Genomic DNA, 22,259 nt, shown 5'->3' with positions numbered 1-22,259 from the left:
AGATTTTTAATTTAAAAAAAAAAAAAATCCTTCACCCAAAACGTTCCGGTCCTTGCTACATATATTGCAGTTATATTAACCTCAGCTAGCAATAAATGAGATGCAAAGAGCAAAGACAGGCCAGCTGCAGTAAAGACACAGATCTGCCACATAAAGGAGATAAAGCATAAAAAACCCCCTCCACCAAAACCAACAAAGCAAGGCAGCAGCAAAGTACTCAGTTGTAGAGTACTCTGCTAATACCACCTGTTTTTAAACAGTTCATTCTAGGCCTAGCTTGTCTTTTCTGTTTGACTTAGTCGCCCCTCTCCTCCCCCTTGTCACTCTGATTTGCACTCTGACCAGCAGCAAGGGTTTTAGATTCAGTGCGTCTTGGCCCAGACTGTGCGCTCTCATTTATCCCATTGTTCGGCATTGACTACTCAAACAACAGAGAGGATGCAAGTCCAAACTTGTCCACCTTTCACATATAAAGGGGAGAGGTGAATGGCAAATGAAGCAAGTCCCAGTACAGTGGCAGAGCAAAATCCTTATCTACTGTGCTGCAGCCAGCAAGCTGTAGCCCTGAAGAAGCCAGGGAACAGCAGGATGTTTGTTTAGATCTCTGAGGTGTTCCCTTCTTTCTTTACTGGAGCTTATGTGCCATCTGCAGGACCCATGTAACACTGCACCTCAATCTGAGAAGGGAATTATGAGAACAGAGTGAAGAAAGGCATCTGTGAGCTTAGTTTGGCCAAGACCAGCATGCAGCTGAATAGCAAGAAATTGAAAATCTGGGTTATACACAAGCCTTTATGGGTTGGAGGGGCAGGGGAGTTGTTCTCTGGCATCAGAATTACAGATGCTTAATAGGCCCTTTTGATGTTCCTGTGCTTCAGCTTTGGTTTAAAAGCACCAGCCTGATGCCTTGCACAGACATGAACCACTGGCCTGCTCAGCCTTGCATTGCTCAGTTCTGAGCCCAGCAGGAACCGTCTGTGCTGTCTGGCTCCTGCTACTCTACTACCTTAAGAGATGGATGCTGTCTCAATGCTATGAATCGTAGCTAAGATCATGCTTAAAACGCCCCAGGTCCATTTCTGTTCCTGTTAAAGCATGGCTATGGATTAACAAACATTAGAGTTGCTGCTCCATGCCTCACCAATAGCCCAGCCAGTTACTTAATAGTGTTAATCTCTTTGGAGATTTAACCTCTTCCCCATGTATGCAAGACAGATATACCATGTATATTTACTGATACAAGCCTAAAGAAGGCCTTAAAAAACTGAAAGGTTCTCAGAAAAATTTATTTCCATAAATTAAAAACATACACAAAAGAAACAGTGAAATTTTAGATTCACACAATATTGAACAGAAACAAAATGCCAAGAGCACGATGGAGGCTAATGGCACAAGCGTACAAATTCTCACTGAGCTATTTGTTAACTTGATAGCATCATATAAACTTTTAATCCACAGTTACCATCCATATTCTAGAAGAGCACCTGGAACATAATATACCAAAGGCCCACCTCAAATCAAATACAATAAATGAGAACTGCTTGCAGAAAATCATATCCTGCGAGCATCAGAACTCAAATGTATGTAGCCACAAGGCCAGCCAGGCAAATGCTATAACATACATTAAGTAGCCTTAGCTGCTCCAGTTGTAGCATGATGAAAATAAGACAATTTCGTTTCGTGTGTTTTTGGTTTTTTTTGTTTTTTTTTTTTTTTTTGAAAGTGATCTTTCTACTTCCCATAATCAGCAAATTTAGCAAAGAGCTGCCTGGCTCTGCAAAGCTTACTACTGAGAGACCGTACATGGCAAAAGCTCTGCAATCTTTCTCAAGCTGCTCTGGCCATCAGTCTGTGTGCAGTATGTACAATGTCCTTCCGTTATGATACAAAAGAAATCCCCACTGAGGTGGGTTCATTTTATGAAAAGGCAAGTTACGTATCCTTCAGCTAGGGGAGTACGGAGGACCCCAAAAGATGCATCCTTTATTCTTTTTTTTCAGTTTTCTGGGGCAGAAGCAGCTCAGAGTGGCAGATACCTAGCTTTTGCACAGTCATTACTCCCAGTGTACAAGCAGCAGCCACAACGAACAAGGCTGTTCCATGAGTGCTGTAAACAGGAACAGAGCTGGGAAAGGAAAAAAGTGCACAAACATGACTGACATCTGTATGCTGGAGGGGGGAAGAGATGCTTTGTCTCAAACAGCTTACATCTCTGTCATCATACAAATACTAAACCAAACCAGAACAATGCTGTGTATTTGGGTTTCCACAAACTTAAGGTCTGGAAGAAGCTAGGCAACTGCAACATCAATTTGTAACTCCTCCAATTATTGTAAACAAAAGAGAATGGAGCATGTTCTTTGCTCTGCTCTCTCCGCAGTAGCTGTTAAAACAAATGCTAAGAAATGTTACTTCAGAGCAATCAGAAACAGGACAGAGCAGGGAAGCAGACAAAAAAAAGCAAATGGAAAACAAACAAACAAAACCTAAACCCAAACCCCACATCCTAAGGGAAAACCCCAACGCATTTGACATTTTGAAGCATATTAGAGGTCTGAACTTTGCCTGGATCCATTTCTTCCCTCCCCACCCATATCCTTGTTTCTTTAAAAGCCCCGGGGTAAGGTCACAGCTCAATTGTGTCACGGCACCAGAAGCCTCCCATATTAACAGAAGGTGAATGAATGCTGCGTAACAATCCCATTCTATAGCATAAACCCATAAAAATATATATCTCACTCTTGTTACAGCTTCCAACCAGTCAATAATTGGGCTAATAAACCAGTGTAAGGAAAGTTTCAAATATTTTTAAAAGGCAGTCAACCTTTATTTTTTAGGGATTTCTTTTTATAAAAATAAAGAGGATCAATTAAATGTTCTCTAGCAGCCCAAATAGGTTAACCAGACCTCGCTGCTGAAATAGTATGTCAGTATGTTCAAAGTTTGCCTGCCTTGTTATTTTACCCTCAAAACCCAAACACCACTAACGTAAGTGTGCACTCTCTCTTTTCAGTCTTCCTGATTAAGGAAGATTAGCCTCCAAAACAAGAGTGTAAACTTCTAGGAATCCCAGCACATAAGCTGGGAGCAAAACAAGCCCAGATTACATTTCTTTCACGACTCAGGCACACGCAGTGTAATAATCCTCTTCTATTTCTCTACTTTCAAAGCTCTGGAATTCAACAGATTGCTTGTTAATTTTTAGGTTTCTGTTTGGTCAGTAACAGAAATGGCAGAGCAACAGGAGATGATGGTAGTATTTTCAGTCCTGCATTTTTGGGGACTTTACTAATACCCACCCACTAGATATTTGCTCATTTTGAAGGTAAATAAAACTCTGTTATATGGGTAGGTAAATAAGAAAGTGCAAGTTTCAAGTGACAAGTGAAAGAAAGGACAGACTAATTAAATTCGAGCATCCCAGCAATGACAGCTTTGCCTGAATAACTTCTATAGGCACTAAAGGACAGAAATAACCTGAACAGCAGCTAGCATTCATTTGAATTATGCTTCAAGTAAGTTTAACAGAAGTTATCCCAGAAGGGAGCTCTCTTCCCTCAAAAGGTATAGCTGAGAAATTGCCCAGTGCTGCATCAGATAATTACAAATGGCCTTACATAATGGAAAAAACATTTCCACATGCTAGGAGGCTCTTTGCACAACACTAGCTATTATGTACAACAGCGCTGTACAGAAAATATCTAATAAGCTACAAGACTTGTAAATCTAAAATCGTAAAAAACCCCACAAGACCAAAAAAATTATTTTCTTGTTGGCATTAAAATTAAGTTGATTTTTTACTGGAATTAAAATAACTTAAAAATGAGTCTCAAGATTTTGCTGGTGTTCCCTGCGTACAGCAGCTCAGCTCAGTTAACTAAAACCCTCTACTTACGTATCCTGCAGCTTAAGATCCTCGTGGGTTAATTACCTTTTCCTCTGGAGAAGAGGCTGGCATCAGCCAAGTAGTTAAAAACTCTACTATTTGGGAAAAATTAGTACTGGACACAATTTTTTCCTAAATATTACCTTTTTTGACCTCAATTGTGTTAAAAGGTGTCCTCATGCAGCAAAAAAAAGAAACATATACAAAGTGCAAGTTATTTAAAGTCTAGTTATGTGGGGCTTCTGCTGCCTGAAGCCAGGAAGGGCACAGAAACTCAGAAGGAACCTTCTAAGTAAAAGGAAGAAAGAAACAATTGAACACGAACCCAGACAGCTACTTTTAATTATTAAAAAGTTAGTGGTATATAAAAAAAATGTATTTGCTAGAATTCATCTTCATCTAACACTGTATCTCTTCTGTCAGGTTCTTTAAAATAGCCATTACGGTAACAACAGCAGACTCAAATGTGCAAATGATCTGGAGTACAGAGCTCTAGCACCATTGAAGGTGCACTACTTCCTCCTTTACACTCTTACTCTACCCTCAAAGGGTGTTTAAACATAATTAAACATTAGCAGTAATTTCCAGGGGTTGGGAAGGAATGGTAAATTGTATGTGGCTGTGTTACACTCAAACAGGGACCTAAAGGAATCCCTCCAATAGCATTTTAAAATAAAATAGCACCTTAACGAGGGTCACAGCCAAAAACCGATCATCAGATATTAGAAGAGGGGTAGAGTAACGTATGAAGGAGTCAGTAGATTTCTCCCAACAGGATGAAAATACTAAAGGAGCTGATTGGACCATTTTCAGATTGGCTCCCTCAGATGCTAGAAGCCTCCTCCTGCTCAGCCTCCTTTGCAAGAAAGGTTTCAAGGTCCATTAACTTCTGGCTCAGAAGAGCATCTACTTCTGCACTCTGTAGTGCAGCTTTTTTTGCTCGGGTGAAGCTACCTGCTGCTTTGATTTTCCCTCGTGCCTTCCTTTTCCGGGGAAGAGTAAAGTCCTGAAACTCCAGAATCCGCTTTCTCTTCTGCTGGCTGACAGAGATCAAGCATCCATTTTTCTCCTTGGGCTCTTCAAAGATTGTTTCCAAGCTCCTGGTAAAAGCAAAGGATAGAACTCAATACGCAAGAAGCAGTTATGGACAGGGAGGCTGGTGGATTTCATACCCCGCGTAAACACACTTCTTCCTTCTACATTTTTACAGTCCCTCCACTCTTCTTGTAATGTATTCTTACCTACAGCTTACACCTCCTACAACTGCACATTACTGCTAGCTAAACAATGTGTTATTGGTGCATAGACATTGGGGTTGGATCAGCTAAACAATGTGTTATTGGTGCATAGACATTGGGGTTGGATCTCTTTCTGACTGTATTTCAGCTCAAAAGCACAATTATAGTATCTTGATTTTATAGAATAAATAGATTTTAACATTAAAAAAACATAGCAGCCTTGATAATCATACTGTACTCGATGACAGGCAGTTATTATTAGTATTTTAAAGAATATTTAGTTGCCTTTGAATTTTGAAAAAGTAACTATTGTACTTGGATAGAGGCTGGAATGAATGAGTAGATTAAAAAAAACCAGAACACAAATCCATACTTAGACAGCTGCAAATTCTTAGTTCAAGTTCTATTTCACTGCTTTCCATCCAAATAGTAAGAGATAACTATTTTCGAATTAACTTTCTCTACCACTTCAAAGAGCAATTTAAAAAATTTATCTCCCCTTCGCTTTCAGACACCTTTAATCTTCTCCCTCTCTGCCCAAGTAATTTACATTTATCTTAGTTTTCTCATTAGGAAGCAGAACCAACCTGGCTGGAGGAGGGGATTTATAGTTCTTGTTTGTGTAAATTTCTTCTAAACTAAATTCTTTCTTCTTAAGCCTGAAAAAGCAATGAACAAATCCATCAAGAAAGAATTTTGAAACTTCCTCTCCTTACAACAAGCAGATTTACTAGAAACAAGTTTGGTTTGCGCTGTAAGCTTAAACACTAAGTAATTATGCTTTAACTCAAAACATAGATTTAGATTCTAATTGGGGATAGGGAGGAATAAAAAATGAGGTCGTCAAATACCTGATTTCATACAGTGTTTTTATAAGGTGTGGGTCAAGACAAGACTTGCCATTTCTGCAGAGATCAATATTCCTTCTAGCATTTTATGATGTTTCGAAATAATGATGCTTAAAGAAGAAAGGGAAATATCCCTTCACAGGTCACTTTTTTTCAGAAGCTAAGAAAAGACTAACAGTTTATCAGATTAACATTTCATCTGTTGAGACTGATTTTAAAATGGACACTTAATTAGCAAGCTGACCTCTGAAGAAATGCACTCCTTTGCCCATGCTGGCACTTCTGTTTAAGACAGAAGTGAACAAAATACTAGATGACTGACTGGAAAAGCTTATCTGGCACTGTGATTGCCCACATTTACAGTGAACTAATGTTTCCCCAAGATCCCATGCCACAAAGAAGAGACTGTGAAGAACTCCAAATTAATTTGCATCAACAGAACTTCCTATTGGATCACTTCATCTCACTGTGCATTGTAGAATGACTTATTTCCAATTTATCAGTATGAACTTCTTTAGAAAATCATTCCACTGCAGCTTAGTTTTTCATATTTTGCCTAAAACCCAGTCAGTAGTTCACATCCAATAGTCCTTTTTTATCCTGTCTCACTTGAAAAAGGTTATGTTCAAAGACCAATTTCTTTTTTCAGTCTTTTATACAGTTGATAGAGTGTGTCAATCTTTTCTTATGAAGGAAGCAGATGTCAGACATTGCTCAACTGAGAGTGTACAAACTAGTGGTAGTAAGAGAACCATTTATTGAAATTATTACATCATTATGCAGGATGTGTAAGCAACAGAAGCCAGTATGAGTCCATTTAAAAGATACTGCTCACCTTTTTGGTTTGGGTAGTCCCATTGGAGTAAGGTTAGTGTCTGGCTTAGGAAGAGTTTTCCTGATTCGGATCTGTGAGACTTTCTTTGGCCTCTTTTCTGACTCAGTCTTAAGAAAGAAAAAAGGAAAAGAAAGTTAAAATGAAGGAAATAACAACCATGCTTAGTTAATAGAATTCCCTTTTATATTGAGTATACATTATCTATAGCATAAACATTCCTCTTTGTTTTGCCACCTTCTTTCTGCTTGAACAAAAGAAAGCAGCAGCACAGACTAGGACTAACAGCCTATTTTCTCTCCTCGTCTTTAACAGTTACTAAATAATATTCAGCAGCAGCAGCTTCAAGTTCCAGGGAACAAAGAGTCTGAGACATCTAAAATCTAAAACGAACTCACTTTTTTCAGTTCTGTGTCATCTTGGGATCTAAGACAGGCTGGAACAGAAGCATCAGCTTCATCCAGGGCGTGGACCTGGAGCTCTGATGCTGAAAGCCCGGGGGGAGATGGTGATGATTCTGGAAGTGAGCAGGACTTTGGTAACGGAAGAGGGAATGAAGCTTCCAGACTGTAACAGAGGAAGAAGGGAACATATGTAGATTAACACCCAATTTATGCTGCAAGAGTGTTCTATGCTCTCAGGCGATGTTCCTAAATTGCAACATGGCCACAAAAAGCAACGCAGTTCACAGAAATTGCCCAAGTGAACACTTTCTCCACTACATACATAGATCCAAAACCTGCTGCTGGCCGCATTGATACAGAAACAAACTGAACTGCCAGTGTATTTCAACATGCAATTTTAAACCCACTCTCTCCCTTTTTGTATAGTTAAACAGGTTACAGCTCTATTTGGTAACTACTGATAGAAAGTGATTAATCCTCCTTTTCTGCCAGCAAGTTTCTTTGACACAACTATTAATTTATTACTTTCTCTTTACAAAGAAATTTAAAAGATAGCTTTTATATCTGCCATCTCAACACTGAACGAGAAGGAAATTTCGGCACCTGATGTCCAGTTGCTCAGACAGAAGGAACATATATCCAAGTATCGAAATGAACTTCTATCGTTTCACATATTCATTTCATAACAAGCGGCACAACATGGTTGAAAGTAACAGAATTGTTCTGTGCAATGATCTACACGGTGTTTGCATTAATGCCCCTCCACACTTCTCCATTACATGATCCAGTCAGTTTATTTCACTCACATTTTAATTGGAAAGCTATTCTTGAAGTGAACGGCCAAAAGCTGAAAGCCAAAATGACAAAGCCAGAAGCAATGTCTTTCTGAGAAAGTTTATGATCCCACTACTCAGAATGAATGCCAAAGTCCAAGACACTCACCATATCTCATGACCTGCAGTCTGTAGTGCTTCCATACTTTGTACAGGTAAGTGCGGTAAAATGGCATAGCTGGTTCAAGAAGTATGAAAAAAACAAAAACAAAAAAAGACAGACAGAAATTAGGTCTACAGTATGAAAAAGATGAAGGAAAAATTATTAGTATAAACTGGACTGTAAGACAAAACATGCTAACATCAGGAATGAGAATGAATGACACAAAGGCAAGCTACCTCGGCCGTTTAGTCTGCTAAATTTCACTGACAGCTTGTTAAGGAAATAGTCATACTTTCACTTAAAAATGGTAGAGACGAGAGAAAAAAATAAAAGTACAGAAAGAGAGGGAGACAGTGTTAGTCTGAAAGTTGTAATTATTTCTATGGAAGTCTATATTCCTCATTGAAAAACCCCAGTTCTTAAAACTAGAGTAACCAAAAACCTTGAAGGATTTGGCTACTAAATAACGTAGTACATAGTGGCAACAGTACCAAGTCAAAGGAAGGATTTGCATAAGATTAACTCCCTTTTGTCTCAAACTCCCATGATCTTACTTGAATATTCTTAATCAGTTGGAATAACCAAGGACCTTTCCATAGGGTTGGTAATTACCATAATTCTATGGCATAAAAGTCAGCACAGCAGCTCTGAGTCCTTCAATATTAGGCTTTATTTTTGTGCCCACACTATTAATAGCAGGAAAAAAAAAAAATCAGTTGGGACAGCTTTTATTACATTAAACAGCAAATCTTGTACTTGCTGTTTGCCCAAACTAACAGCTAAATGTACTTTACTGTTCTAAAGCCAAGAAGTTACAGCCAGATTGGAACGCTACAAAATAAATGAAAACCAACCATGATGGAAGCACAGGTAAGTCCAAATATAAAGGGGCCAGAAAGACCCATTTCTTGCACTTGCCATTTAATATCAGAACTATGTTTTGTTTCTCTCAATGTTCCACTCGCTACCTCAACACTACTGGAACCCACAACAATAGTGCATCAGAGTCCTCCGTGCTAGATGCAGACCTTACCATTTTATGCAACAATAATAATAATAAATTACAGGGAGAGCAAAAAAAAAACCCACTCTAGAAAATTTGAATCCAAGTGAGCATGAATTAGAACAAAGATTTCACTTAAAGAATGCTGTATTACTGGCGGTGGAAGTGACAGAAGAGGATTTTTAGACAGGAGAACTACTCTAGTTCCTTATTCCCCTGGTTATTAAAAACACTAACAACGAATGAAATAATTTAAAGAGGACAAATCGCTTCCAGAAGAACATGGCCTGCAGAGAGTTTGGAGCCACTTTTTAATTTTTCTGATTTTTAATTATTCTAATCAAAACAGGCAAAGATTTTTCTCATACAGGGAGCTGAAAATGCTTTTATACTGCACCAGACATACCTATTGTTTTTATATACCAAACATTTATTTCACAGGAGTTGGGGTTTTTTTCTGAGCACACACAAATTTAAGAGAGATTTACTGAATTATGCTTTTGCCACTGTTCCTGTTAATACCTTTTAAAAAAAGAAGAATTATTAGTTGATGAGCACAGGCTATCAAACTTCAGCAAAATGGAATCTAAAATGGTCTTAAATATTTAAAACATTAGGTTTTGTTCTTTACATTGCTTTATAGCCAAACCTTTAATATTAATTTTTGCTTAACTGTTTTAGGAATAGAATTTATTTGCTGCACTTCTTTAAACTTCTGCAAACATTCTTTTCAACTCTCTGCATGCTACAATAACTTCGCTTTAAAGAAAATCTGTGTGGGGCAGAAGAACAAAGGCTACCTCATACACATATTTGAAAGATATTTGAGAGAAAAAAAACAAACTGAGTTTTAAACTATTTAAACTTCAGGTTATTTTTCACTTGAAGTGGTAAGGTTTGATTTGGCTTCTTACCCTTTGGGAAGAAGATAATTCACAGCAAAACATTTGGTTTTCAAATTATTCTTTACATCAAGGAATTAAATCCTCATACACTTTAGCTAACTGGATATGGTGTAACAAGCTGCCTAGGAGTCTGTAGATGTAAGTATGGGAGAAAACACGAGAGTGTAAGTCAGCTCAGGTCTCCCAGTCCAAGGATAACATGCCTCAACAAAACAAAATAATAAATTTACCTCATACACAGAAGTAACTTTTAAAAAGTAAGGTGTTTGGTTTGTTTTTAAAGAATGGCAATGACATCTTATTTTTAAGTTTAGTGCTCAAGCTGTAGCTTACTGGTACGATTACGTCCAGAGTACTAATTTGTACGCTAGAAAATTGAGCCTGGTATATTGGCTTATATGGAATGAAAAAGAATGCAGGTCCAATAGAATCTGCTGTGAAGTTGTGTCCATACCATTATTCAACCTCGTTCTTTTAATGCAGACAACTCTCAGAATGGAGTAGTAGTTTCATAAGCTCACTCACACCTTTGGTAGACACTAGAATTTATACTAACAAGTGATAAACTTTTAGGTACGTTATCCATTCATACAAAGCAAAATGCAGCATTAGTTGTTTAGTAAGATTTTTGGTTATACATACGTCAAGCTATGACATAAGCCAAATGCCAACAGGTCTCTAGAGACTGCCATATTAAACAAAAGAATTAACCAAATTGGCTTTTCTACAGTACTCACGAGCCTATACTCTGTCAAGGAATCTCCAGGCTATAAAATCAGGGACTGAACTGCCCCACGTTACTGCAGCATAAAGGGCAAAATCTTTGCTCAAGGGCATGCAGAAAATCCTGTAACAGAGCTAGGAACCTCTTCTCTCGTTCTGTTTCTTAGTAAACGATCTCAAATGCCAATAGCAAAGTTAAATTAAATATGTAGAGTAGATTTCAGTCTCTTCTCACTCATAACGAGCATGACACACAAAAATTCATTACCAACCTGAACTGGAGCTACACTTGCTTGTGCCAACAATACATCGGGCACGTACTATCAAAAGGCACAGTATACATAAAGAGGTTGCAATTAGCATAGAGCAGTCATGGAATACAATTACAAATTTAAGTGAATGCCACCCCCCGCCCCTTAGGATTCTTCCTAATCTGATACTGAGCATTTTACAGCAGTTCCAAGCGGCACCTGTGGCTCAGACCTCTGAAAAAAACTTCCTACCTCAGAAATCCAGTTCCTCTGCAGTCACTCTGAATAGACCTAATGAAGTAGCTCACCTTTCTGCATTATATACTCTGATGCGTGGTGTGTATATTTTGCAAGGGAGAAGAAAATAGAGTTAGCCATTCTGCCAAAACAGGATAGTATTAAAGAAGTGAAGGCAAATATATTTAAATTCAGCTAACAGACTGTTCCGTAGGGAAGAATCTTCCATGTTGAGCCATTTTTGGAGCAGAATTTGTAGATTTGGAACAGGGGAAACTGACCCTCCACTGCAAGCTGCAGTTACCCTCTCCCTCCCAAAAAGGAGCAAGTACATACCCTACACATATTTAATCTCAGAAATAAGTTGATGGGTTTTACCTGTTCTCGATGCCCACGCTTGGCTGCCACTTGCAGTGACTGGAATGGAGAAGAGTGATTTCGGAGGGACAGGCAGAAGGACCATGCTGACTCCATATGGAAAGTACCCTGCCCAGTGAGTATGGCAATGAAGAGACGAGGTCATCTGATCCAGAGGTTGGATACCTTGTCCCTTTCAAACCCTGTGCGAACTGTGATATAAATAGTCTCTGGATGGTAGGAATATGACTGGTTAAGTTTCTTCTTCTCGTCCAAATCCTGTAACATCCAGGCGAAGAAAGCGCTAACACTGTATGAAGGCCAAGCATGGAGCAACCTCCTCTTCTTTCAGCTATGGCATTTCTTCCACGGTCAGGATGAAGGGCAACAGCCCTTGGCGTTGTTGCAGAGAGAGAGGAATGCAGCTCATTATCTAGGCTGGAATCTTCCTTGAAAGCTGTTGTATCTGGACAGTTCTGAGACAGGAGAAAAGAGAAAGTCCACTTTGAAGGCGGTGCTGGCATTTCTCCCAAAACTGGTCTGTGCTGTACAGAGTGCTGGAATGTAATCCTTGTGAGGTCTGTCACAGGACTGGAGTCCAATTTTATGTGAACAGAAATTGGGAAAACTGGGGTGTCCAAGAAAGAGGTTGGAGGCTTGTGGCTCAAGTCTGGAAAAAGTATTTTGGTAGATTCTACAGGATAAAGTGCCAAAGGCTGAAAGCTGAACATCTTGGTGCACCAACTGTCAGCCCAGTGTGAGTGTAAGTTCCTGTTAATGCAAGAAAAGACTTCCAACAGATTTTTAGATCTACGTTGGCTGTACCTCTCAGCCACTGGAAGAATTTCAGAAGAATATGGCAGAGGTTCTAAGTTATCGATGCTTTTGGCAGGTGCCAGGAGTTTGGTAGCCATTGCAGACAGCTTGCTCAACAATGCTGGTTCTTTGGTACGTCTTCTAAATTTCAAGCTGTTCAACAAACTGCACCTCTTGGCCCTCTGCCTTGGCATATGCATGAATGTCACGTCTGTTCCCGTTTCCATTGTCTTTAAGTACAAAGATTTGAGAAGTGTGTTTTCCTGCTTAGGGAATATTTCTGGGGGAATCTCAAAAAAAGGTGAACTTTTCGGGTTTTTGCTTTTTCTTATGGTTTTTAGCTGATATGATGCAGGAACTTTTTTGCATGTCCTTCCAGGCTGTCTTTTTAATGGAAGAGGTTCTCTTAGTTTATTTGTCATTCCAAAGGCACCAGGGATTCCATCATACCCTAAAGTAAGTTTCAGGTTTTCCATTTCTGAATCCTGAGTCTTCAAAACCTGTGAACTAATAATATCTGTGGTAATCTTTGGCCTTTTGACTTCTTGTAAAGTGCTACATAGTTTATTTTCACTGCTTCTGACGGCAAAAATCTCCTCTGAAGGACCTTCAGATGTCATATTTCTTGATGTCACCAACTCATTTGAAGAGCTGCATAAGCGTTCAGAACTGTGCAACATACTTGGTTGCAGTGTGATTTTTGCTTTCTGTTGACGTTCTGACTTCTGTTCTTGTTGTGCCTTGTCTGACAGATGCACATCCACCTTCTTATACTTCTTCTTTCGTTTAAGTACCTGACATTTCTCTATTTGATCAAGTCTCTCTGAACCTAGAGCCTCATTTTCCTTGCAAACTGAATGAGTTGGTAGAGTGTCCTGGCCTTCTGTAATCTCCTTTTCATTATCTTTGCTCTGTGCATTTAATTTGTAAGGCACACATACTTCACTGCAAACCACACAGTTTGGGGACAAGTCCTTGCAACTGTTTGGAAGTATGGTTATACGCGGATAAAGCGTGGGTGTTGTATTATACTGCGATTCTGGTGAAGCTTCTGTGTTGGATGCACCTTCAGCTTGACAATCACGCACAGTTTCTGAAAGTAGACTGGTACCTGCTAAGTTTGTGAGCTTCGTAGCATTTTTTCTTTCTTTTGAAAGATTATTTAGGTTAGACCTTGGGATTTCTTCCAAAACCTTTCCATAATTCTCAGTACTGAGTATTTTGCTACCAGACTCTTTTGAATCTTCTAATGAGGCCCAGAGACAATCTTCTCCATTGATGGGAAGCTTTTTTCTAGGGGGTCCTTCTCTTCCCATTTTCTCTTCTACAGATGTCTCCTTAAACGTCTCTCCACAGCGAGTACTTTTTGGCAGGGTCACATCCATGTCTTTTACAGTTAGCAAGCTATGCCCCTCACCTCTCAGACTTCCTTTCCTGTGTGCACAAACTCTTGAGCTTTTTCCACCGTTTAAAAAGCCAGTTGCTGTTTCATGCTCTGAAGATGGAATCTCAGTATTGCTGGCTTTTCTCTTCACAGACATTGTTACAGAAAGAGGTTTTGTCACCGAGGAATCTTTGCTAAAAACTTCAGCTAAAGACAAATCACAATTTTCTATTTGTGTATTCTCAGACAACATACACAGCTCTTCTTTCTCGGGCAGAGAGATTCCCAAGTCCAGAGCTGGTGGTGTTTCTGAAGCCGCCTGAGTCTCATTAAAAGATTCTTGGATGTCAAGCTTTCCGAAATGGGATAAACCAATATTCTTTGGAGCATCAGTTTCTTTGCCAGGCTCAAATGTTAACTGCGGGCAAGAGTTATTTACGACAGATTTTATTGTTTTTTTGTTTTCTGTCTCTGAAAGCACATTCATATTTTCTGGCTTATATAACAGCCTCCCATGACTTTTTGAGAAGGGAAGAAATCCAGTACTACCTGTATTTTTCTGGTCCTCTACCAACCACTTCATCTTTGGCAAAGATTGCTGCATTTTTTTTCCTGCAAACACTAGCTGTGCTTTCTCTTTTGCACATTCGACAAAGCAAGCATGCTGTGAGCAACGTGATTTGCTACCAGAAAAGCTTTCTTCAAGAGTTCCTTTATCTTCTCTTTCACATCCATTCTCGTGTTCTTTTGGTTCAATTTTCTTCTGCTCAATTAGATCACTGACGAGACCCGTGTATCCTGGACAGCCTTCATTTCTCACATCATTCAAAGAGTCCAAATCCGCTACATTCTCTTCTAGAGTTCCTTGAAAACTGTCTTGTCTTGCATGTTTATGAACTAACAGAGGCAGGTCGCCACTTGTTTTTAACAGCATCTCTTCGTTTTGACTAAAGCAAATTGATATTTTGGTTTCTTCCACAGAAGTAGCCTTAGTTTGTAAGCCAGCGTTTGGTTGGTTGTTGCTCCTCTCTAAACGTTGCTTGCTGCCTGGAACGGGGCCACCAAACTCACTCTGGCATGCGAGAGACTGATTTTCCATTGGACGAAGGGTCTTTTCTGTTTGGCTAGCATGCTGTGTTTGAATATTCATGTGGTTGAGTAACAGACACGTATCACAGATTGAAGCACTGTACTCAGAGGGATTAGCTGTGAGCGATGACACTTCTTTCTTCTCGTCTGTGCCTAGTTCTCTCTTCTTTGGGCCTAATGGAGAGTTGCAAAATCCAAAATTATGAACACAGTTTTTTTTGTTCAAATATCTGACTAATAGCTGTTCACTAGTCTTATTTCTCTGATTACTTTCAGGAGCCTTTGGAGAATCCACAGTTCTTATTTTATCAAATTCATCTGTCTGGAGAGCACACATGCAGATTTGTTCTTTTGCCTCATCTCTGTCACAAACAATTTCACTGCCATCTGTTACTTTACAAAGATCACACTGTTTCACAACCTCCATATTCTTACTTGAAATCTCATCTCCTACCAAGGTGGCAATAGACTTCTCTGCAGTATAAGCTGAGCAAAACATGTTTTTTGTTGTGGAAACGTCATTTATCCCATGCAGATCTACACCTCTCTTGCCCCAGTCATCTTCACAAGGAAGAGATCCACGTGCCAAAGGGAAGCGTGCTTCTGGAAAGATGATTGCCTTTTTACTATTATATCCAGCTGAAGCTTCTCCTTCCAAATTATAATTTTCTTCAATCTTCTCATCAACCTCAACATTAAAAGAATGACTGTTTGGGAGAACATCATCTACATGTGTACTTCCTGATAAAATACAGGAAGTACTGGCAGCTGTACACTGGTCTTTTATACTTGGATCATTACAATCCCATGTATCACTATGTTCATTTTCTAAACCAGTGACCGCACTCTCTCTGTTTCCCACTGAAGATTTCGTGTTCTTTTTGGAAAGTTTGCTTGTCATTTTAAGGTTATCAAAAGTCCTGGAACTTACTGAAGACTTGAATTTGTCTTTATGAAGCACAATTTCAGTGACTTGTTCCCCTGTTGTTCCAGAAGCACCAACTGATTCTTTTCCAGATAGATTATCCTGAGCCTTGTCCCTGCTCGAAACTTCATTAGCAGTACAAGGAGGACGCTCATTACGATGAGGTTCTCTTGATTTTTGTGCAACAAGAGGTAGAGGTACATTTAGTGTATAAATCAAATTAGTTTCTTTGCCAGTGGACAAACTGTCATCACTATAAGCTTCTGTAGCTTCAACTAAACTGCCAGCCAACTCTTCTGATGTTGTGTTGCTCTGAGATTCCTTTTCAAGCAGTTGTGCCTCAGGTGAATCTTTTTCTAGCTTGGTACTAACATCCAGACAGCTGTGGCTACTGGGAGGAGAAATTTTACTGGAGGTATTACAAAAGCGTATGTCTATCTGGCCAGTTTCATGGGAAGCAATGTTGCTCGTTTCCATCAAAAGACTGTTTTCTTTTATATCATCCTTGCATAGATTACTGACAGAGAATTGCCACTGGTCCTTTTTCAACATATCACCTTCTGAGGGAACCATTTTAAATTTTTCTTTTGAGAACTCCTCAGGAGATGAAGCAACAGAACTAAAAACTGAAGAACGACAATGCTCAGAATTAGCACCCTCTTGAGCTTCAGGCCAGCTACCAACTTCAACGTTATCTCCCACAGCAATTTTTCTCCAGACTTCAGCAGCCTCTTCAAATCCAGAGCTGTATGATTTACCCATACTAGCACTTACTTCCCTGTGATCAATCTTAACACTAGATAATCCTTCACTCCTGACCACTGAGACCTGCTCGACTGGTATGGATGTGGAGGTTTGATTTTCCACAAACCCAGTTCCATGATCGTAATGAATCTGACTTTTGATGTTTTGGGGAAGATACTTTTTGGGGGTTTCACTGATAATTCCATGGACTGCAGCACTATTGTTTTCTACTGGCATATTTCTAAAGCCCAGATAACACATGCTTTTCAGAACTGAACTTAAAACTTCAGAACTTGTTGCGGAGAGTGTTCTACAGCTTTCTACCAATGACAACCCATGAGGTTCATTACATTTAGGTACAGGACCATTACAAAAGTCATAAGCATTGTTTTCTTCATCCTGCTGGTATGTCTGGCAATTAGCAAGTGATGTAATGAATTCATTAACAGGATTTTGTCTGGGTACCTTTTCTTTTCTAGCCTCCAAAATAGATACAACGTTACCCCCTGTTCTCAATGGCATGGCAGTATGGGCTTTCAACCCATTATATTTATTTGTTTCTTGTGCACACCCTACGGCTGATTCAACGTCCATGACTTTTAAAGGCTCTAAAAAATCTAACGTGCTGGTTTCTGAAACCCCAGCTCTGGCCATGACTGTGTCTATGTCTTGGCATTCATTGCTCTCGGGTGGAAGACCTTTACTCATTCTGTCGTTCCTGTATCCTGCTTTTCTAAACATCCTAGTCCCGCCAGCCTTCATACCTTGTACTTCTTCAGTGAGCTTTGGCAGAGTTTCAGCTGTCACCTGAACATTTGCTTGGTTTTCTTCTGCATAAGAAAAAATAAAGCAAACCAGAACCATATACCTAATTTAGAAGGCATTCAGCTTATGAAGTTCCTTTTAGTATTGTACACAAGATTGCATACAGTGTTGGTTACCAAAATGTTTTAAAAAGTGGGAACTACTGCTGGCAATTCCACTATAAGCCTTTGGAAGGAAAAACAAACTACCCCACCACAAACCTGATGTAACAGAGTCCTTTTCAATACAGACATTCCCCATGAGCAGCAGGCACCCGAAGACCTGTACTTTTCAGATGCCTCTAATACTGAGCTAGGTGCAATGCAGACTGTATAACTCACTACATATGAGGTCATGGCCAACATCGTAATGCTTATGTATAACATCAAAGCTCAACGTAGCTAGGTACTTCATCTCCTCTATCCTAGAAATATGGCTGTGCACCGAGCAGCCATTTCTTTTCTTTTTCCTTGAATGCATTTTTGTCAGTGTCATCCACAGGAAGACAATGCCTATCGCATTCTGTCCAAGCAATTATGGTTATTAATAAACTTTTTTGTATAATCATGAAGCAGCTGCTAATTCAAAAAATTATAGTTACTGTAGCATATCTTCATATTGAAAACTTTGCAGGGAACATATTTGCTCAGACTTCTGCGGACCTTTTTCATATTTTCTACTAAGGACCAAGACTAGGTAGCATTCTTCAACTAAATAGAAGTTTTGGTTAGGAGAATGTGGTGGGGGAAAGAAAAGAATTACTCCATGCAGGCAAGGTGGCCAAAGTGTTTGGAAGATTACAGCTCATAAGGAAATTAAGAATTAGTTTTGTTGCCCTCTTCCTATGGATTCTGCACTTTTTATTTTTTAAAACACTAGAAAATGAGGGAGTCATACTTTTTCAGGTCCTTTCTATTACTGCTCTCATATAACCCAGCTTTGAAACATAAGGAAATGCAAAACATCTACTATTAAACACCACCTTCTGCTTTGGGGTAAATAAATATTTGAGTTAAATAAAAACACATCCTGTACATAAAAGGTCTTCAGGAAAGTATATATGCTGTCAGGAAGAAGCAGAGGATTAAGTTTTCATGTTGTTCTAGCTATGCAGGGTAATAGTTTCTACTGTAAAGCAAACTAAATGAGCTATCCCACAACCACTCATCAATTTCAAATCAACAAAAAGTAACCTGGGAGAGAGGCAGGGGGTAGATAGGGATGCACAACTAAAATACGCACCTGTGTTCTTCAGAGCTCCCGCTATTTCAGTGCGACAGGTTCTCGAAGACTCATGCTGATTTAAGTGAGGGTCCTCCTGAAACAAGACAGAAATATCAGTGGAGATTGACCAACTCTCTGAAACATTTAGCATGTTTCAGGGACTGTACTTGCTCAGCTAGGTTAGTTCTGAAAAAGAAAACCACCAAGAAACCTCGGCACATATCAGCCCTTGCACAGAGGCAACCTTGCACTGCAAGTGGTTCACGCAGGCACTTGTCATTCCTTTCTGACCCTATCAGTCACCATCATCTCACCATTAAACAACGATGCATCCAAGGAAGATTTGTATTGGCAGCAATGAAGTCTTGCAACGCAAGCAGCTAATTCTTAAATTGTTGCAAATTTGAATCAGAAGAGTAATCGGGTCCGCAAGCCCCTCTCACATCCCCAGGCCATCACTATACACCTCTGGCAAGATGCACACGTTTTCTGGTATTTATTAGAACCTGCCTTCTACCACTCAGACTTCCCTTGGCTCAAAGCTACATAAAGCCGGGAACAGACAACCTAGGTCTACTTGCAAAAAAACCCCAAGCCAAACCAAACCCACAACCAAACCACCTGCCTATTTGAAACCTGTGGAAGTTGGAAACCTGAGTGACTATGGAAAGTTTAATTAACTTTATCTTCACAAACTTTCACATAAATCAAACAGATATAAAAATCCAGAGTTAAAACCACAAAGTATTTCCGTATGATACAACATCCAGTAATTAGTGTAAAACACACCTATGCACCTTTATCCAGGTATTTCCTGGCTGGTCTGTGTTCAGTGACAACACTTTTTGTCTCCACTATGTTCTCTTGGTGTGTGTGAAAACTATTTAGAAACTAAAGAAAACTGATCAAGAAAGTCACTAAAATCTCTATTTTTAAATAGTGAGTTTTGTGAATCTTCAGTTGTTAATAAAGCATTCTGTGGCACATTTTTCAGCAACACTTTGCCTAGAAATAACATTTTTATTATCGGTGTCTGCCAGAGGGGAGGGAGAAAAAAAAAAGCCACAACCATGCAAGTCTCTTGTTTTGAAAGACAGATTTCCTCCCTAATTGCACATTATTATATTAAATTATTATATTACATATGTAATACATATTGTATTACAAACAATAATTATTAAAATGAAGGATAATCTTTATTTTTAGAATTAAACCCCAAATACTAATCTAGAGCCCCCTGCAGCATTATAATACTATTACCAGACTGAAATAACTCTTATTTAGCGGTTAGCACCCTGACTGGGGACGATGGTACGGGTAGAATAAGCTGTACCCACCCGACACGGATACTGGGCAAGCTTTTTAAGCTGTTTCTCACCTCCTTTTTAGGCACTAGTCAGTTTTGTTCTTCATTCTGTTACACACCTGCCTCACACCATTCCAACAGTATTTAAGAAAGTAAAAAGCTTGATATTTTAAAACACTGTTGGTCTACTGAAGTACAGTTGAATTTGTCACTGAACCCATGATAACAACAATGCACATGCCAGAAGAGACAAATAAGAAACAGGAAACCCCACGGACAAAGTCCTCTGCCTAGTCACTCTAACCCGAAATTCAAAATATCACGCCAGGATGAAGTTTTGCATTTACTTACTTGTTTTGACGAACTTTCCCCAGGAGTCAAAGCACAGCAGTCAGCACGACACTCCTCAGCATCTTGTGCCTCCTCGTCCTCCTTCTGGCATCCGTCACTAGAACAGTCTAGTTTCCTAAAGTTTCTTCTATTTTTTTCATCCTCTTCAAGGGCCTCAGCCTTTAGTAATTCTTCAGTGGGGGATCCTGCTGGCCCATGAGAAATCCCCTGGAGCGTATCACCCAAATCCTCTGTCTTCTGGCAAAAGTTTTCTACGCCCAAAGTACCACAGTGCTGAGCTGACAGCCTGTCACTGTGTGCTAGCACGGGCGTCGACACGTCAGATTTTGCATCTAATCCAACGTTAGGCTCCGACACAGCCATAAGTTCAGCGGAGATGTGCTCTGGCAGCCCAGTGTACAATCCCTCTATTACATCAGACACAGAAGAATCATGGGGAGATTCCACCCCAGATGATAGCATCGGGGCAGCTGAAGGTCAGGCGTCCTGAGCTCTTCACTGTTTACCCTAAAAATAAAAGCAATGTTAAATCAATGTATGTAAGAGCCATCTCAAGATTAAAAGGAGAAGCTTCATTCTTCAAGATTCACGCGTGTATGTTTAAGAAAAATACTTCCAAATAACTTTTTAAGAAAGGAGCTGAGAAATGCTTGAGCATCCACACAAATGCTTCATTAACAAAAGAGAGTACAGACAAACCAATACTCCCAAGCCTCCTTTTCACAAACACCTCCCTCATCTTCTGGAAAACTGGGAAAGGGACTATAAAGCAAATTGCCGGGGCTTGTGTTAGACATCCTGCCCCTTAGTGAACACTAACACATGATTTGTTTTCCTGTGATTTTCTTAATTTTCTAATCTTTGGAAAAAAAATCCCAACTTTTCATCATACGTTTTCTGCCTCGAAGGAACACTTTCTAAGAAATCATCCATCGTAACTATGCCTTGTAGCTCTCTCATATAAGCACCCGACAACCCTACACGGGCTGCATCGTGCCAGCTCTGCTCTTCCACGCAGCCCGGGCAGCGGGATCCCCTCCGGCCCGGGACTGGAGACGCTGGTCCCCTGGTCAGCCGGCTGGGCCGGGCAGCTGCGGCCGCACCGGGGCGGGGGGGGATCGGTCGCGGGGCCGCGGCGGTGTGCGTGGGCGGGGGGTCCCTCCGGGGAGTTCCGACCACCTCGCACGGCACAAGGATCCTGACGTGGAAACACCGCAGCCCGACCGCTCCTGACGGCGTGCGGGCGGACCGGAGCCTGTCCGACAGGGCAAGCCCGGCTAAGCCAGGCTTTCACAGGAGCGTCAGTTACTCGGTTTACAAAAACAAGGGCTTGTTAACCGAGCGGCGGTCTCCCGGCTCCCCCAGCAAAACCAGCCCACGGTTCAGCCAAACCTCGCTCCGCCCGCGCCCGCCTGACGGGGCTACGGGAGGACGAATGTCTCCGGGAACCGGCCGCCGCCGGCCGGGCGCGGGGGGCACCCCGCGGGGGGGCGGCGGGGCGGGAGGCTCGCCCCGGCCCCAGCCCCGGGCCGCCCTTCGCCCCGGAGAGCGGCGATCCGCCCCGCCGGCCCGAGCCGCCCCTGAGGCGGCGCACCGGGGGAGGCCGCCGCTCCCGGTGGTCGCACAGCCGGTTAGCTGTATGACTGCTCGGTGCCGGCGGGAGCGGGTTCGGCTCTGCAGAGCCCCGCAGAGACCGGGGCGGGCGGGCCCGGTCCCCCGGCAGCCGCTCGGCCCCCGCCCCGGGGCGACGCTGCCTGCTCCCAAACAGCGGCGGCCCCGTACCGGAGGCCCCTCTGCAGCGCGGCGGTCCGTCAGCGGCCCGCGTCCCCACAGAGCCCGCGCCCCGCTCCCGTTACCGTTACCTCAGCGGCCACCGGCCCCGCTCCTGCCCGGCCCGCCGCGCTCGCCCCGCCGCGCTCACATCACTTCCTTATCCGGGCCCGCCCGCTGCGGCTCCCGCCCGGCCCCCGCCGCCGTTACCGCGGCCCCGCCCTCC

The 22,259-nt window shown here is 41.2% G+C and overlaps 1 protein-coding gene across 4 annotated transcripts; it reads right to left on the bottom strand.

Annotated features, from left to right (window-relative positions):
* Positions 1-1,265: 1,265 nt before the first annotated feature.
* PRR14L (proline rich 14 like) lies at positions 1,266-22,256 on the bottom strand. Of its 4 annotated transcripts, none has more exons than XM_064466345.1 (10): positions 22,120-22,256; positions 20,264-20,770; positions 18,625-18,700; positions 17,343-17,408; positions 11,642-16,460; positions 8,151-8,219; positions 7,203-7,371; positions 6,808-6,914; positions 5,712-5,783; positions 1,266-4,986 (listed from the first exon to the last, which is right to left on the bottom strand). In XM_064466345.1, exons 2-10 carry the CDS (start codon positions 20,723-20,725, stop codon positions 4,710-4,712), a joined length of 6,117 nt encoding a protein of 2,038 aa, XP_064322415.1. In that variant the 5' UTR covers positions 20,726-20,770; positions 22,120-22,256; the 3' UTR covers positions 1,266-4,709. The 4 variants fall into 4 exon arrangements, with proteins under 4 accessions (XP_064322415.1, XP_064322416.1, XP_064322417.1 ...); XM_064466346.1 differs by having other exon boundaries at positions 22,126-22,256; XM_064466347.1 differs by having other exon boundaries at positions 11,642-15,083; positions 22,120-22,255.
* Between the last annotated feature and the right edge of the window lie 3 nt (positions 22,257-22,259).

Source organism: Phalacrocorax carbo, chromosome 15, assembly GCF_963921805.1.
Source record: "Phalacrocorax carbo chromosome 15, bPhaCar2.1, whole genome shotgun sequence".
Lineage (NCBI taxonomy): Eukaryota > Metazoa > Chordata > Aves > Suliformes > Phalacrocoracidae > Phalacrocorax > Phalacrocorax carbo.
This window is presented reverse-complemented; position numbering and strand designations above follow the sequence as displayed.